Source organism: Phalacrocorax carbo, chromosome 7 (assembly GCF_963921805.1).
Source record: "Phalacrocorax carbo chromosome 7, bPhaCar2.1, whole genome shotgun sequence".
NCBI lineage: Eukaryota > Metazoa > Chordata > Aves > Suliformes > Phalacrocoracidae > Phalacrocorax > Phalacrocorax carbo.
The window spans coordinates 14,411,084-14,429,330 of NC_087519.1; the positions used below are offsets into that span (position 1 = coordinate 14,411,084).

At 43.1% G+C, this 18,247-nt stretch overlaps 1 protein-coding gene across 5 annotated transcripts in view; it reads right to left on the reverse strand.

Annotated features, from left to right (window-relative positions):
• MYO5A (myosin VA) overlaps positions 1 to 16,120 on the reverse strand; it is a 103,819-nt gene extending 87,699 nt beyond the window's left edge. For all 5 annotated transcript variants that reach the window (XM_064456431.1, XM_064456429.1, XM_064456427.1 and 2 more), the window contains exon 1: positions 15,782 to 16,120. In XM_064456431.1, coding sequence (XP_064312501.1) covers positions 15,782 to 15,808 — 27 coding nt within the window. In that variant the 5' untranslated portion in view covers positions 15,809 to 16,120. The remainder of the gene's footprint in view (positions 1 to 15,781) is intronic.
• Positions 16,121 to 18,247: the final 2,127 nt, after the last annotated feature.

The following is an 18,247-nucleotide window of genomic DNA, read 5'->3' on the forward strand; positions in this document are numbered from 1 at the left end:
ACTCAGTTCCTTGCCAAGGCTGTCTTCCAGCCTCAGCAGACTGAGGCTGGAGGTGACACCATCACCTCCAAAATCACATGGAATTGTGGAATCACCATACTTCCTTCAAGGAAGGACAAGCTGGGCTGCTGAAAGGCAGTGGCTTAGTAATCTCTATGTAGTCACTCTAAAAGACTTCATGGCAGAAAAAAATACCAGGAGAAGTTTTCATTTTTCACTAGCAGGTCAGAATGCTAGCTGTATTATCACAATTTTATATAATAAGAAAATACAATAGGAAATCACAGTATTCTCTCGTACCTCATAATTTAATCTTAAATCACATGAAGAAATCAGCGGACTATAATAATTATCTATCAGATGAGACCATATGACTCACAAAGCCTCCCTTCTGAGATATTAACCTCTTGAAGTACTAATTGACATTGCTGACAGAATGGAACTAGCAATGCAAGCAACTCAGCAGTCACTTCAGCAGTCAAATAGTTTTCCACTTCCATTGCACAGCTACAAATGGTGCAGAAGGAGATACAGCTATCCTCCCAGCTTAACAGCTCTGCTGACAAGAGCTGAAAAGAGTTCATTGAATGATCTACATCCTAAAAAGAGAATGAAAAAAAGGAAATTTCAACTCATAAAAAGCTGCCCCTAGTTTCTCAGCAAGATTACCCACAGAAGTGAACTTCTGTGATTTTCACTTCAGCAGAGATCATCTATTTATTTACTTACAGTCTCAAAACCCAGTCTTTCAGGTGTTAACCATGAAAACCTTCCGAGAGACACTGCCCCTCTCTCTTTCATGGATGACCTCATTTTTAGGTAGGAAAAAAGCAGCTCGTTAATGTCTGGATCAAAGAGATAGCATCAATTCTGGCAGCACTAGCTGAACGAGCTGATGGAACAGCAACATATGGTGAAAGTCAAAGCTAAAGTTGTCCAAAAGCATTCAATGTGAACCTGTTGCTAACTGAATGTGGCCACCTGGAGAGAGCAGGCTGCATTATTAGGCTGTAAAAAGAAAAGCACCAATGTTAGCAAGGCGTAACTACATAACAGCACAAAGTTGTAAAAGTTCACACTGCAAAGTGTTGAACTTATCTATGCAAAATGCTAACTTATTAGAAAAGGATTTCCTGAGCTGTGATTTTCTTGCACAGAGTTGCTCTGAAAACATAATTTGATGCTATTAGAAAAATTTCCTTGTGGCTTTATATTTTCCCTTATACTTGGTTCACAGTGCCACCACCATGGATGATAATACTGAGCCCAGACACACCTGAAACAGAAAAGTTTACCTTTTGTATTAACAGTATAAGCAGATACATGGCTGGGTGAGTAACAGGTCGAACACAAGTCTTAACTTGACCAACCTGGATCCCCACAAGGAGATCCTGATCACTCACACACAAGGCAGGAAGACGTCCCATTTCTTCCACTGCTGAAACCACTAGAACTTCCGCCATCTGTCCTGCAGGCACTCCCAAGGAAGCACGGCATATCTGTTAACAAAGTGATGCTGCTGGCTGCAGTTTGAAAAGAAAGACAAGACTATACTCTCCTTTCATAAAAATGCCAATTAACCAGGAGGGATTGGAAAGTAGAGCATTTTCATGACAAGCAGGCTGCTGCAAAACCTCTGACCGACTCATCTGAATTCCTCCTATGACATAAGGGAAATGGCAACATTAACTGCAAAAGAATCAAAACAGGAATTACCTATTTTCTTAAAGGCAGTAGCATTCTTTGGGCATGGAATGTATTTTCTGTCTTGTTGCTCAGCAACAGCTACTTATATACCTCTTGCACAGTTTAAGGCCTGATATTTAGAAAGTATTAATTTAAAAATATATTTATATCATGATATAGAGTGGGGAAAATATGTGTGACGATTTGTATTACTGTTTTATCAGAAAAAGAATCTCACATAGTTAGTTTACCTAACAGGAAGATCAAAAGTCTCTGACACATGGGAATTCCCTGGCCAGCTACATGTGGAGCTCCCAAATGGCGGCCAGGGGACAGTGGTGACCCAGGCTCTGAGCTACACCCCAAGACACCACCACTACGAGCTTGCATACTACAGACATTGGGTTTGCAAATTTGGATCTAACTGCCTGCAGCACTCAAGGTTAGGCAGATAAGGCACCATATCCTTCACCACACACAAGGAAACTACTTGAATCCAGCTCAATGAAAAAGAATCTCTTACACTTGAGTATTTCATCTACTGTATAAATATCCACTACATTTGAATCCTAAGGATATAAAAGTTTGAGGGTTTTTTTTTTTCTTTCTTTCAAACATTTTTATAAGGCATTCTGTGTATTTAGGGCATGGTGACTTGTAACACCAAAACCAACATATATGTTGTTTGCCAAACATACCTTGATTGTACAAGGTACATTCAAAAACTATCAGCATCCCACAAAGAATCACTGCAACACAATTTACATCTTTAGCCACTGGGAAAATGTCTGTTGACTTACATTTACCTGAAACTTCACCTTATTTTAAAGTGATGCAAAAAAAGCTAAATCCCAAACACAGAATATATATACATGCATACATGCTACTGCAGGCAAATTTGATCAAACAGAAAAGTGAATCTTTTTATTTCTTTAAATATTACCATTATTAGCAACCTTTCTACTGAAATTCAGATAAAATTATCACCCTGCAAATCTACATGCTGGGCCTGACATCAAAGCCATAAAACTTGGTGTTTTACTTTAAAATACCAAATTTATCAAAGAACAGTTATATTCCCAAGTTGTACTTCATACGACTTTTATAAGAAAGATTTTAAGAAGTTAAAACACATTAAATATGTAAAAGTTGTGAATTTTCTTCACCTTTAAAAACATAGCTTTCTACATTTCGTGTTGATTGTACTTGACCTTCTCTCTGAACGTTGTGCAGTGGGAGACAGATCTGGATTATACTCAGTCATTTCTAACCCAGAAAATACTTCAGCTATCAAAACGTTGCCCATCTACCCCTCTAAGCCGCTGCACGTGGGAAGGGCATTTGTCAGCTCCTGTTGTATTTCACAGATGCCCTTTCACACAGGCTCTTTGCCATCCTCAGCCAGCAGCCATGCTTACAATCTCGTACTCCGTCACTTACTCAGCTTGCAACTCCAGTAGCACCCGCTGCTGAAAACCACTGGACAGCGATGGGCAGTCACATGCAACACTGCTTTGGTACATCATGAATCTGCCCATGATGCTTCTAACAGGGCTTAATTAAGGCTGTATTATCAATTACAGAAAAACGTTTCACTAAGTGTAACACAAAGACTGGGACAGACGCTGGGCTGGCTAGTGTGTTAAAAGGATAGTGCAGCTACATCCTTCCCTACGCCCCTGCCGCTACCAGGAGCCTGCATAGGATGGCAAGAAGTGATGCCCCTGCACTGCTGCGCCGGCGGCTCCCCACCTGCCCCATCTGCCTACGGGACTCCTCATGCATCACCAATCATCAGCAAACCTACAGTGTAATAACCCACAATAACAACCCAGCAAAACAGCAGTACTTCTATCTTACTTCCTGCACTATGTTATTCTCATTTAATTCAGCACACTTCTCAATAAACGTTCATTTAAAGTAAATGAGGCTTTAAAAATTATGTTCAAAGAAAAATCAATGTTTAAGAAAATTTTGTGTTTGAAAGAGTTTTGATTTCTAGACCTGTCAAAGGAATAAATGCGGCTCTGAAGGATCTTCAGAAAAGATGGCACTTACAGTTAGATCAAAAGCACCCGTGTTTGGTCACTACTTGAGACACAAAACAGCTGAACAACCACAATAAGATCTGTGAAAATGTTGAGCAGAAGTGCAATGCCTACCCCAGGCTGAGCAACAGGAAAGTACTCTGACTCATGTAAAACTTCATCTGGGGTCATACCTACACAGAGAGGCATATACTGTATTGTGTTTCGATCCACACCACCAAAACGAAGGCCACACTGAATTATATAGTAGTAATTTCAAAAAGAAGTTAATTATAAGTCTGCCTTAAAAGACCTGATTCATCCAACCCAAAAAACATGTTACAAGAGTTGTAGAAGAACAGCCACAAGAAATTTAAGGGCAAATGAAACAACTACAGCCATCCCCTGAACATTAAGCTAATGAGACGTTGCATTGAAGAAAAAGTATTAGGAAAAGGATGCATGATTTCTTGTTTGTGTGCTTACGGTGAATGTCATGGGTATATTACAAAAATACTCCAATTTAAAAGTTTTTAAAAGCCAATACTGCAGGAATACACACAAAAAAACCCATTCAATGTGTCACAATTAACTTCATGGGTGCCTGAATTTAAGATCCAAGAAAATAAATACTATGAGGCCAAATGAAACAAGTGGTTGTAGGATTTTGTTTTAATGCTAAGATGGTGCAAGTCATAATATGGACTTCACAGCATAATTAACTAAATGCTGAGATAAGTATTATTTCCAAACCACTGGTATGAATTCAGTCAACACCGTCATGCTTCTTACATATTCTACATGCTGATGTCACACAATGAAACATTGGTTTCATTTTCTCAAGTTCTTAAATAGATTTAAGATATTACAGAAGCTTTTTGTAATTATTTTCTCCAAAGTTTCTAGAAACCTCACCCACAGAGGGCAGGATAACTTAATCATTTCTCACAACATGCAGTGCAGCCCAAGTTTTGCTCAGGGACCAAAGGGGCTCATAGTGCTGGCTGCAGCTGGTTGTCCATCCCAGGGTCATACAGAAAGAGGAAGCATTGCCTTTTGTCTCAGTGTCTCTGCTTCAGCACAGAGCCATCTGCATCACTACCCTGAGATTACTTGGTGTATCTAGCACTCGCTTAGGCAGGAAGGGAAAATAAAGGGCTGTACTGGTAGGGCAGATGCACCGCACTGTGCGTGCTACAGCGCTGAAGTTTGAAATGAGAAGTTACTGATAAAAAGTAGCGGAGCCATAACTGATCACCTAGCTCACAGAGGTGAAATAAGGCTAAATTGTCTGTTTATGGACAATTGCTGACTTAACTGTGAAAGCTTAATTTAAAAGTTAAAAATTAAAGGAAAGATATTTGGCATAAACATTGATAGTAGATAAGGCTGTACTTTTCTGAGTATCCTTCTGTAAAGTTGAGCTCAAGTCCAAACAGCATTCTTTTGTTTCTACTTAATCCTAGCCCCCCAAAAAAGTTACATTGAAAGTAAAACACCTGCTTGAGGTTCTAACAATCCAAGAATTGTTATAACAACATGTTATTATAACTTTTTATTATTTATAACTTGCTATAAATTGTTATAATAATCCAACTGATTACTTTTTGTTAGAACGACACAGAAGCCCCAGGCTGAGATGTAGTTACATCATTAAAACAGAGCTTTTACTGACTTAGCTTAAGTTATTCAGGGAAAACTAGTTTTATTCAGCTAACCCAGAACATAACTCTGTCATTATGGTCAAGTCCACACCACAGACACCTTTCTGCCATCTTGTAACAGCAACCTGACATCAGTGAAGCACATCTAATGAAGCTATATTTAGTCCCACCATTTTTTCATGGGAAAATAACAGCAAGTCCCCATGCAAGGAAACCAGAAACTGCATGAAAGACCTGGCAAGCTCTAACTTAAACCAGCAAGCAGAGTTAAACCTCCCAAGGAGCCTCCACAAGTGTTGGGGGAAGCTGTGAAAGCAGAACTAGGGTTAACAGCCACAGCGTTGCTCTCATAAACTCTCTGGCAAGAATGGCTGCATTTCTTCCCCTGCGATCTTCAGCCCTGCCCCAGTAAATCCCCCAAGTGAAAACCGCACGCATGAGCTGCTGGCTGCAGCAGGGCTGCGCTGGCTGCGACCACCACTGGGACCCCACTGCTGCCTGATCCAGCCCATTTCATTACTGCAATTGTAACCTCAATTAGCATGAGAAATTACGGGAAACAATTCTGTGTTGGACAGGGGAGTGAAATTAAAACCTTTCATGATAGCTGGAAATTCTATATCTTATTTAGCCTTAGAGAAAATATTCCACTCCTTTTCTGTACAAGCATTATGTATTTCATTGTTTGCAAAAAGCGTATGTTGCCTTTGTATTTCCAATACTGTCACAAGGAAGAAATGCACTCTGACATCAAATTCTAACAACTTCTACAAATGCTTCTCCTCATACAAGATTTTTCTAAGAAAGACAATGTCCTAAACAACGAAATTCTTGTCTGGCATGTTCAGAAAAGTCTTTATATACCTCCAGATCATAAGTCAAAACTCTTACTTCAAACCTCTATTAATGAACTATTATACTAATAAGGTATTACATGATTGGCTGTACAGCCTTCACCTATGTTAAAACCAAGAAAACAACCAAACATATTCTACTTACTTTAACATACATATAGTCTAAACCATCTATTTCCATCCCGTATCTCTTGTAACACAGATTTTCAGCACTTTCAGATGCCGTTGGTGTCTCCTTTACAGGCAAAATAAGCTCAACCTCCATCGAAAACATTTCCATATATCTTGTATTGGCATACACTAACTCAAAAGGCAACTTGGGAATCTCTCTCTCTGGTTTCCTCAGCAAAACAACTGAGGTCATCTGCTTTAAAGAATAACCCATGGAGTCTGCAGAGAGTAACGTGTGACAAGCCATGTTGGAGCAATGAATTCCCTCATTGTTAGACCAACTCATAGCATTTTTAGCTTATTTCTCTGGCTTTACAAAGAGCAAGAGTGTCCTCCTATAAATCACGAAGTAATCACAAAATTATCTTGTCTTGCAATAAACAAATGGAAGAACTGAAAGACACTGTCGGTAACTGCAGCAAGACTTCATGATTTTTCATATCCATTTACAAAAAAGAGACCATATGGGTATGAAAGTCACTCACATGAGAAGTCTCTGTTCTTCTATATTTAGGACTGTCAAGCTAGAAACATGCAGTTTACATCTAGCCGCATAGCAATCTTGGGAAACTTGTCACAAGTCACATGTCCTATTTTCCCCCTGTGTCAGCTACTACAAAGACAGAATGAGAGCTCCTCAAAGCAACACTGCTTTAGCCTTTACATTGAATTTTAAAGCAAGGGCTCTCATCAGACCACACTGTAAGTAAATAGCCTGGAAGAGTCTGCTCTCAACCATCCCCACTGTCTCCTAAGAGCTAAATAAACTCAACAAGCCACTTCTCCTGATCATTACCAGCGGCCGCTTTTATTCTATGTGAATTACCCTGACAGCCTAACCTATAGCCACACCTAAAGTGGGGTTAAAAGGCAAAAATGGAGACTTGATGAGCAATGAGGGAAATGCAACAGCTTTCAAGGTGTTCAGAAAGTAACCACAACTTTCACCAAACAGCATGGAGGTACCAGACTCAAAGACAACCCTGCAGGCACAGCTGCATTCTGCATTCCTGACTGCTTCTCCTCCAGTTTAATCTCCATACCGCTCCCTCACACCGTTCATCAGCATGGTGACTTCTCGTTCATACTTGCTTATTCGATGTTAGGTTTGTACCTTCTTCTCTCTTAACATTTTAAGAAGCTTTATCCCAGCCTTGAATACCCCCATAGCATTATTATTCAGGGAAAGATCTGTGATAATTGTTGCCGTTGTCCCTGATTAACAGGCCAAAGAAATTAAATCCATACCACTAAGGAGAACAGATGGTGTAAAGACACAAGATCTTTGCTTTTGTAGGTAATCCATTTTTCACTTTCTTCAGAATTTGCATTAAAATTCACAGATACATTAAAAGCTGGATCAGTATCTGCAATCCACAGATATTCAGTAAGAGTGAAGTCTTTAAACTTTATTAGTAGTGCCTAATGTTACCTGTCCTTACTTTACGGCTGCCTAATGCCCAGAATTCAGCAAGAGGGGCACCCCTTTAAAGTAACCACACCAAGTGCTTATCCTCTTTTTAAAAACAAACAAACAAAAAACCACAAACCTTTTAGCCAGCACTGGTATCTTCCTTACATTTTATTTGTATATAAATAAATTCAGATATATAGAAATAAAATTACTAAACACTGCAATTAATTGAGAGCAGGCAGCAAAGCAGCAATATTGTGACAGAAAAGGCATGCGGTATGGCCCAACTGGCCAGGAACAGGAAGACCCCAAAATCATCAAGACCATCAGCTTGATAGCTCTAGTACTTTTCACATTTGCGCAGTGCTGGGCAGTTCAAGTTATCCATCTCACACAGTACGGCATGTTAAGCTGCTGCCCGTAGCAAACTGAGAAAGTGGGCTATGCTAAAAGAAGATGAGTGGAACTATTATTTCCCTGAGATGGTGGGGGTGGTCCTGAAAGCAGAAGCTACTCCTGAAAATAGACCCATGCTATTAAATATTAAAATTGGGTTTTAAATAGACAGCTCCTAACTTACTGCAACACTGCATATACAGAGCTTAACAGAAAGAACTTGACGACATCCCTATGATATGTTTTCACTTGCTTTCCCGCACAAATTGTTCTGAGTAGGTATGCAACAGCAAAGTTACTTCCTTGCGATAAGGGGAAACAGAATAACAGGCCTGATCTTTCAGATTTACACGCTTGATTTCAAAGCATTAAATTAAGCAATGTGATTACTCACATGGAATAAAGATAAATCTTTGCAGGATCAGGCTTAAGCAAACCCAGGGTTAAGCAAAGCCAAGCAACACTGAGAACAAGGAGGAAATGATACAGTCCCAGTCAAAGGGTGGCACAGAGCATGGCACTGGCACAGGCATGGAAGTGAAGGTGTCTGCCAGGAAAGTCACTAAAAGCCTTGCTATTAGCATTGGTAAATGAGGCCTTAGCGACCCAATCGTACTACTCTCCATCCTGGATGCAGCTCAAAAGTAAAGCCAACAAAAGGGAAAAGTTACTGTACAAAGAGCCTTTGAATTCAACACAGTTTGAATTTTGTCTGTCTCCCATGACACTTAGATAACTGGTTTAATTTTGTGCCTAATGCATTTCTATTTACTTAAAAGTCTTGATACCAATTTAAACCAATCAAACTCTTAGAAGCATCATCCCCACAACAAAAACATACATTTGCTGAGGTGTATCATGAGTAGGGTTACAGTCCATGAAAATAACTTAAGCAGAAAGATTGAGGAAAAAGTCAAAGTCACAGACATGAAAATTTCCAAGAACCATGGTTTTATTCTGACCCTAACACCATATTTTCTGCAACAAGAACCTCCTATTATTAAGGGAAAATAGGAAGTTCTTCCTCGCTCTTTCAACAGCAGAGAAGACAAGCAGAACAATGCTGCTTCAACTCGTTTGTAGTTTGCTAGTGAAGCAGCAGGAACAATAGCCTTGCCCAAACACCGTTTCTTGGCCCTGGGCCCAACTGTACTCACTATCAGAGTCAAGCATGATACACACACAAGTAAACACTGCTCCACCACAGCAAGCACAAAATTAGATCAGAGGTAACCCCTGCGCCTTCAAGCATATGAAAGAAAACCCAACCAAGTGAAGTTCAGACTCGGCTCGTCCCTAACTTCATACATGCAAACCAAGCTAAGCTGATTCTAATCAAGAGGCATAAAACAAGTCACTGGCTCTTATCAGAGGAGCTCTTGCTGCTTGACAGCACAAAGTGAAACTGGGTCCAACATCTTCCCTCTAGCCAAGATGCCTTTCAAACTGGCAATGTCTGTATGTATGCTCATACGTATATGCAGGTGTCAAAGATCCAGTAATATAAATAAGACTTCAAATAGTTAAATATTTGTTTTGTGTATGCTTTGTGTTCTCTGGTAATGAAATCCAAATCCAAGGAATGTCCTTGTAGGACAACCCAAGTGGCTGGCTCCTCCGAGGTCTGCTGCAGAGGCTGTTCTGACCTGACAGAAACCCAGGCACCATCCCACTGGTACCCACAGGACAGCCGGCTTGCCAGCTGCACACTGCTATTCCCTCATAGCAGAAACACCATGTACGATTAACCTTACTATCACTTCATGCTTTTTTAAAATCCCATTAAAAAAAGACCATCCAGAAACAGTGAAACCTTGTGATACTGAACGTTTCTGTGACTTTCTCCAATTCAGCTGGTTCAATGAGCAAATTTCAAAAACAAAAATGCTTTATTTAGTCCTACAGAGATTAAACAATGAGCCTCATTAAAGAGAGAGACAAGTTACTTTGTTATTAGAACACATGGAGAGGATTAAACTCCCCCATGGGCGTGGGCCCCCCCCTCCCCTGACGGAGGGGCGCCTTAGGGCCCCATGAGGAGACCCTAAGAACCAGGTACATCTGCCTGACCGGCCCCCTATCCCTTCCAACTGAACCTGAAGCTCTGTGCCTCCCTGAAAGATAACCGTGGTCATTGCACACATTTCCTGATATAGCAGGAGCTCGACAGCACTTTATCTGATCATTTATTTATCTAAAAAATAACAGTTATCCATTACCTAATGGATTAGGTGCCTATGTGCTACATATAGTGCATGCTATAAAATCCCTACAGTAGAAACAGACTGCAAATAACCAGTGGCAGCTCAGTGTACAGACACTATTATTCTGCAAGGATTGCTGATGACTGTTTGTGGGGGATCCCACATAATCCACTAATATTATTAGGTAAATGTTTTAACATGATGCTCAAAGAATTAAACAAGACCAATTATCACAAATGGGACCTTCACAATTATTCTTTACATGTAACAAAGAATTCACACAACTTTCCAGATCAGGAAAATTAAAAAAAAATAATATAAAGCTATGATCTCCCCTCCTGCACAGGTACTCCCAACAGTGCTATACTTTCAGAGTTTCATTAGGCCTACAGGATATGCCCTCCCAAAAACTCTTTGTGGGCTGCAAGAAGCTTTCACACAGAGCTTGCCACCCCTCCGGCCCCACCACCCTGCCTAGGGTGGTATCATTTCCTCCTCCCGACACACTCGGCGCCCAGGGGAGCAGCTCAAGCACAGACTGAGCTCCGAACCAAACCATCACTCATCTTGCTTCCCAGGCTCACTGTTTCTTTTAACAAGAATGATAGATCGCTGACATGTCACAAAATTGACATTAGAAAGCTAAGAGTTTTTCTCAGTTTCTTAGGCTGCTGTGGTTGGCATCCAACTACAGGAAACTTTTTTTTTTTTCAAAACCATAATAAAATGTCAAGGTTAGATTAAACCAAGTATTGTTACACCATTGGGTAATTATATCCCCAGCACTTTCAGTTTAAAGGCAATAGGAATAAAGTTGGTGCACACAGTTGTGAATTGTCACTGCCAGAGTTGCCATCGCATTTATTCCAGTGACACAGCAGGTCCCTGAAGCAGAAAAGCAACTGAAATGTCCCCTCTTTTGCTGCTTCATTAAATTTTTAGAAGATAAGAGGCAGAGATACAGTTATAAAATATACTCTAAAGGCAGATGTAACTGCTTGACAGTACACATCTAATTTCTGCAACAGCCTCCCTGCTCTGAACTGCACAGGTCCAACTCAGAGCAGGACGCCCAAGTTGTGCGTGGAGATGAACGACTCCCATCTCTGCATTAGCGGGCAGCACAGCTCTGGAAGAAAAAGCAGCTATCTACTGAGACAACTGGTTACTGTTTAATGTTTAGAAAACACTTATGTCACATGCAATAGTTTGAACAGCAATATACAAGACTATATAATTAAGGCAGCTTGGTTTTTTAACCCCAAACAAAAGCCCACTAATGAGGACAGAAATTTGGAAATACCGTTATATCTTCTCTGTTATCCTCAGGTTGGTTTTTGCTGTATCTCCCCCCACACCATATATCATTAATGTACCCAAGAAAAGCCATAACCTGGTCAGAATCTGCCTTTTGCCATTTTCCCTTGCAAGGACCCAGCACAACTGAAGGGCAAGACCAAGTCTGGTGACTGCCTGGCTTCAAACCTGAAGCAGCTGCCTGCAGACAGCCCCAGGAAAGCAAGAAAGGGCTCCTTGCGACACCGAGGACTGCACAAGTGGGGTTTTGTTCTATGCAGTTCCCTCTGACGCTTCCCTAACTCAATTTACTGCTTATAAACCCTCAGACTGAACCATTTCAAGGAGAGAGCAGCAGGACTGTAGGTCAGCTACTGAGTTCAGCTTGCCCAGACCATGCTCTCCAGTGAAAACTGTTTACTGATTCCTCTCTGTTCAGAGGAATATTTCCACTCACTTTAACTGAAATTGGTTTAGGCCCTGAATTAGGAGCAAGCTAGCTGCAGCTAGCTGCCCATAATCTCAAAGACACTGGAAAAGGAGGAAGCTATTGGAAGCAGCAAGAATAAAAATAAATGAATGCCTGACTGACTGGATAGATAAGTAAAGAAATAAATAAGCACATTGCACACTGCCATATAAAACTGAAACAGAAATCCCAAGAGGGCAAAGCAGCATGCTCTACAAAAGCACAGCATGAAAGCAAAACAACTCAAACCTGGGAAAAAAGAATGGTGGAAACAGAGGACAAAAATGACTGAATGATGTCAACTCTTCAATCTGACTTTAAAAGAGATGACATAAACAGTGTCTGATCTGCTTTGTTAATTTTAATGTACAGGCAATGACTGCATGTACCAGGGCTTGGTTTTACACTCCTGAAACTCACAAAGGTGGTCTAACATGAATCGTGGCAGTTCAGCCAGAGCGGAGAAGTGAGGTAAGCTCCAGGTCTAGGCAAAGCATTCTCCCTTGTTCTTAACTTTCAAGGAAAACATATTACACTTAACAAATCTGACATGTGGCCTAGATTGTCCCTATCAATTTTTATAGGTCAGCAGAAGTAGGAATATATCTGTTGTTGGTCAACAGCTACTGAAATACTGATCGACTACATCCGAGCACCACTCAGTGGGGCTACGGTGATTCAGGAAACACATTGAGATTCCCCTAAGTTTGCTTCTGAAGTCAAAGAACCAAAACTTTCAGAGCGATCTTACTGCAGGACCAGTGACCTGCCATGGGTAGATATCCAATAGGACGTGTTAAAGAGAGTGGCATAATACTTTAAATAAGAATGCCTGGGATATAACCCATGGAACAGTTTTAAACTGCTGCACCCCAAAACTGAAGCTAATGCCATCAAGCAGAGTCTGTATTTGTAGCGTCACCGGGCCCAGGAATACAAAGCCCGGCACAGTTTGCACCCATCACTCACAACTAGCTTGTGAGTGCACCAGTCCTTCAACTTAAATCCGAACTACAACGCTGCACACCAATGAGGCTGGCTGTACAGTCACCAAGTTCAGAAACACATCTGGATGAATCAAAGCACTGGCACGCAAGGAAACCAAATTTGAAGGATTAATACTGAAGCACACAGCAGAGAGCCCCACTTCTACAAACAATACCTGGAAATAAGAAGTCTACTTCTCCCGTTCTCACACATTTTAAGAGATGCTGACAACTTCTTTGCAGCACTGGTCATCCAGTCATTAACATAATTTTACCAACTCTTGTTCCAAGTAACTCACATGAACACAGCTACTTGAACAACCCAGGCAAGCTGGGACTTGGGTTTCCAGAGGGAGAGGGTAAGAGAGCTGCCAAGTACTTCACCTCAGGACACACACATGCACACATGCAGTCAGCAACAATGTGCTGCAAATTCATACCCTACCCTGCTTGCCAGCAAAATAGCTATGCCAACACCATACTTCAAGTGTTGATGCTATACTGGAAGCTCTAGTACTTTAAGCAGCTGTCCTGAATGCCAATCCTGACTCTGCCTGCCAGTATAAAAAAGGTGTGAAATTTGTTCTTTCTATGTCTACCTAAGGCTCTAAAGAGGACAAGAACAGCCTGTGGTGTGAGAGTAAAGCACAAAGCAATCTTGCTGGCCTCCGTCACTCAGCGAGTCCGTACTGAAGGATCATCCCTGCACATGTTTGACTTTGTGTTTACTCTTTTTACCTCTGCATGCTATGACGTTAAATCCATTATTTGACGTTACTTAATCAAGGATGAGATACTGAACATGATTTAAACAGCATATGGTTTTACCTGGGGAAAAAGCCAGCCGAGAGGAAAGACCATCAGCCCGGCGCCTGATTCAGAGCCATGCCTTCCTTGGGAACTACAAGGGACCCTGAGCCTTCCACTGTAACGCAACCCTGAGGCTACAGGACACCCACGTTTTTGGGGCAGCTTCTGACCGAAGGATTTAACCACTGAAGGACGTGAATTCAAGGTCAGATCAGGTTGGAAATTAAAAAAAAAAAAAAAAAAGGTAGTATTTCTGTTCAACTCTTTATGAGATATCTTAATCACATAATAAGAACATAAGAAAGAGATAAATCAAGAACACCTTTCCAAAATAACTCTTTGCATTGAGGAGCTCTGCTGGGTGCCTGGGAACAATGCTGCAGTACCATTGCTCTCTTGACCAAAATGCTAATTTTCATCCCTTTTTGCAATGACAACAGAGATACTCTTCTGTGAGACACAAGACAGCAAGATGCCTCATATCAACTAATGTATTTAGCATTATTTAGGAGGTGCAGGCATGCACCTCACTTCCTCACATTCAATCTCTCCTACACAAATACACTATTCAGATATGGTCAAGCCTACCGAAAGGACTGTCCAGTTTGATTTGTACTGACGCAGTCAACATGCTGCCCACTTATCTGAGTGGGAGGACTCTACAAATAAGGCAAACAACTCATGCCAAAACAAAGAGGCTCTTTCCTTTCCATTCTCTGCTCACACAAAGATCTATCATTTCCTAAAGTTTCCTTTCATAAAGGATCTAGATGGCATGGCTTTCGATAAAGCACACGTTGACTGTGCAAGCTTTGTGAAAGAAGTATTTGGAGTTTGCTATGTTGTACTGCAGTGCTCAGTTCTGGTGACCCCTTTGATCCCTTCTGCCCTTAAAAACCTGTGGTCTGTCATTTCTTTCAGATTTTTGCACTATATCAAGGCAGAGCAACCAAAACAATGCATTGCTAGTGGATAAAGCGATCATTTCAACAGCTCTCGATTTGCAGGCTTTGCCATCACCAAGACACATAGGGCAGTAACCGTTTCCGGGTAGAAGCTGATGAGATACTAACACACAAGACTAAAAATATTAGAAAAATGTCTGTTTAAAAAGCATGAGAGTCATGCAGCACATCATTGCTGGCTGTAGGGCTTCTGAACGCCCGCCAAAAGAATAAATATAAAGCTGCAGTGTCATCAAAAAGGTTAGTTCAATACTGAAGCATCTATGCTGTAGAAGGTGTTTTTCCACACAAAACAAGACAATATTTCTGGAGGAGATACCGAAGCGCAGGGAACGGCGTGGGATGGCTGCTCCGGCCCAAAGCGCTTCTCGAGAGGCGGCGCATCACCACCGACTGGCCGAGCCCCCCGGCCGCCGCCTCCCGGTCAGCCCGCCGTGCCCACACGGCAAGGAAGGGCAGCGCGGCCGGTTCCGCTGCGGGGTTCCGCTGCAGGGCTCTGCGGGCGGGCGGGCGGGTGACGCCGCAGCGGCGCTGCCTCCCCTCCCCGTCCGGCCCGGCGGGCAGAGCCTCTCCGGGGAGCGGCGGGGCCGTGACTAACCGGGCCGGTCACGCACCGGCGGCAGGACCTGCCCCCGCGCCCCGCCGGCGTGCGGGTCCGTCTTGGGAAGAGGCGCCAGCTCCCGCCGAGGCGACCCAAGCCGCGGAGCGATGGATGGATGGATGGATGGATGGATGGATGGATGGATGGATGGCCGGCCGCCCCGGCCCGCGCTCCCCTCCCCCGCCCGCCCCGCGGCCCGGCCACCCCCGCACAGCCCCCGACCCCGCCGCCGCCCTACCTTCGTGTAGAGCTCGGAGGCTGCCATGGCGCAGGGCGCGGGCAGCCGGCCCCTCTGTGGCAGCCCGGCGGCGGGAGGCGGAAGGAGGGCGGGAGGATGCTCAGGCGGCGGCCCGGGCGCGGCGCGCCATGTTGCTACCTGGCGGGCGGCGGGGCTGCCGCCGCTCTGTGCATTGTGGGAGCGGCGGGCAGGGAGGCGGGCGGGCGGCGCGATGCCTCCCACCGGCGGGGAGGCAGGCCGGCCGCCGCCCGCGGAGCGCGCTGCGCCGCGGGGCCACTGGCGCCGATCGCTCCCCTCTCCGTGCTGCCGGACGGACCCCCAAGGGTCGCGGCGCGGGTTTCACCGGGGCCCAGGACCGGAAGGCAGGGCTGGCAGCCACCGGTGGGGCTGTCCGCCTCCCGCCCCGGCGCGGCCCGCAGCGGCCGCCTGCTGTATTCGTTCCCGCATGGTATTCCTCCCCCGTGCCCTGATCCGGCTTCTGTTTTTTCTTTTTTTCCTTCTAGACTGAACAAATTCCAAATTCTTCATCAGGGACGTTTACAATTTTTGTTGCTTTGTGTACTACCTGAGGTGTGGTTCCCTGCAGCCCAGGCATCGCCAGCCCCGGGGATGGGGAAACAACCCCTGCCTGTCAGAGGCAACTCTCCTGCTAATACAAACAGATCAGGCTTCTGTGCCGCAGCCTCATCTTACTGGATTTACATCTGGGTTACAGCCTGCTGCGGCCTCTACGTGCCTGGCTGCCACCCTACCACCCACCCAGTTACTCCATTGTGTAGTTCTGCATGTGTTTCTCAGGTGCCAAGTTTTGCATTTTTTGTTTTCTCTGATCCCATCCTTCAAATTGTTTACAACCGCTTCCAGCTTGATCGCATCTTGATCGTTCAAACCACTACTGAAAATAGTGGAGAGAACCAGGCCCAGAATGGTTCCTTCAATAAGCAAGTCCAGTTATCACCAAGAAATAAACTTTTAAAAGATGTGCACCTTCAACTTCCATGTCAAAAGGGAATGAAAAGCATAATCCATGTTCCGGCGAGGTCTTGAGATGGCAGCTCATTGCTTTATGAATCATTAACCAGTGTTTTTTACAGCTCACATTATAGCAGGATTACTTTTGACAGCAGAACTGAAGCTATTGCTGTCTGTGTTTTCCTTTTTGACCTCAGGAGTGGTCCAAAATACAAAACAAGTTTGAAACCGTTATCTTTGGCACACTCTCCTCCGAAGTGCTTTGACTTTTCAAGTGGCATCATCTCTGCAGAATTCAGCTGTTCAGGTAACAGCTCTGTATGCTGTGCGTAGTATCTGTACTCCCCCTGAAACTTGCTATGACTATCACAGAAACAGACAAACCTGTTCTGCAGAGAAAATGAGCCATGAAAGACACTGGTGACCTGCTCAAAATCACTCATCAACTGAGTAACATCCAGAAATAAAAACCAAGCTATCTTGACTCCCAAAATAAACACTCCCAATAAACACTATAAAGTAGCTGTACTTTGCTGCTATCTAAAAGAATGGAGATGGAGAAAGTAGCAAGCACAAATGAAAAACAGTTAAGATGAAAATACGGAGCCTTACCTAGAGTTGTGTGTATTAGACACAGATATATGGTCTTCACAGCTAATAAACTAAGGTTAGTAAATTCAAAAGACAGGTTAAAAAAAAACACCTTGATTTTGCTGGGAGAGCTCAGAGTTGAAACTCTAATGAGAATTGAATTTAAAAAATACCTTCCTTGCCATGTTCCGCCAATATGTCCAGGATTATCAACCACGATTACTGTTCCTGTCCCATGCATAGGAGGCTCACTCCCATCAGCAGAACTGGACACTTGCTCTCAGTCCTACAAGAAACCAAGAATTGGTTCTTGTGAACTGGTGCCTAGGTCAGGGGTGACGTTTTTGGCTAAGAATTTTGCACAGTTGCTCTTCACGTGTACACTACAGCAAAACAGAGAGATCTATATCACAAAGCTATCTGTCATCTTTGAAGTGTAACACAAAAGAAAAGTGATTTGGGGTTCATTTAAGAGTGTGATCATCCCCCTTTAACAGGCTTAATCTAAGACTCTGATATATGAACCACAGAAGTCTCACAATTTTGTTTTCAGAAGAGACCTGAACCTCTCCTTTGACCGTGTGCTGCTTCATACCTGATATTTAATGCCCCTTCTTCAGAATGGTATCTATTCTAAATTCAAATACATTAATTTCAGGAGCTCGCCTGGACTGCGGATTACTGCATCAGCCATTCCAGCTGGAGCTCAGGAGCCAAATGTAATAATAAGCCCCAGCAAAAAATAGATATCAAAATATGCTATGATTTGACACAATTTGCATAAACGAAGATTTCAAATCTGTCATTAAGGACAGGAACTGAGGGCACTGAAAGTTGCCAAGAAACAACCTGTTTGTGATGTACCCAGACGGCAGTTCAGAGTCAAGAAAGCATGTAGCTGTC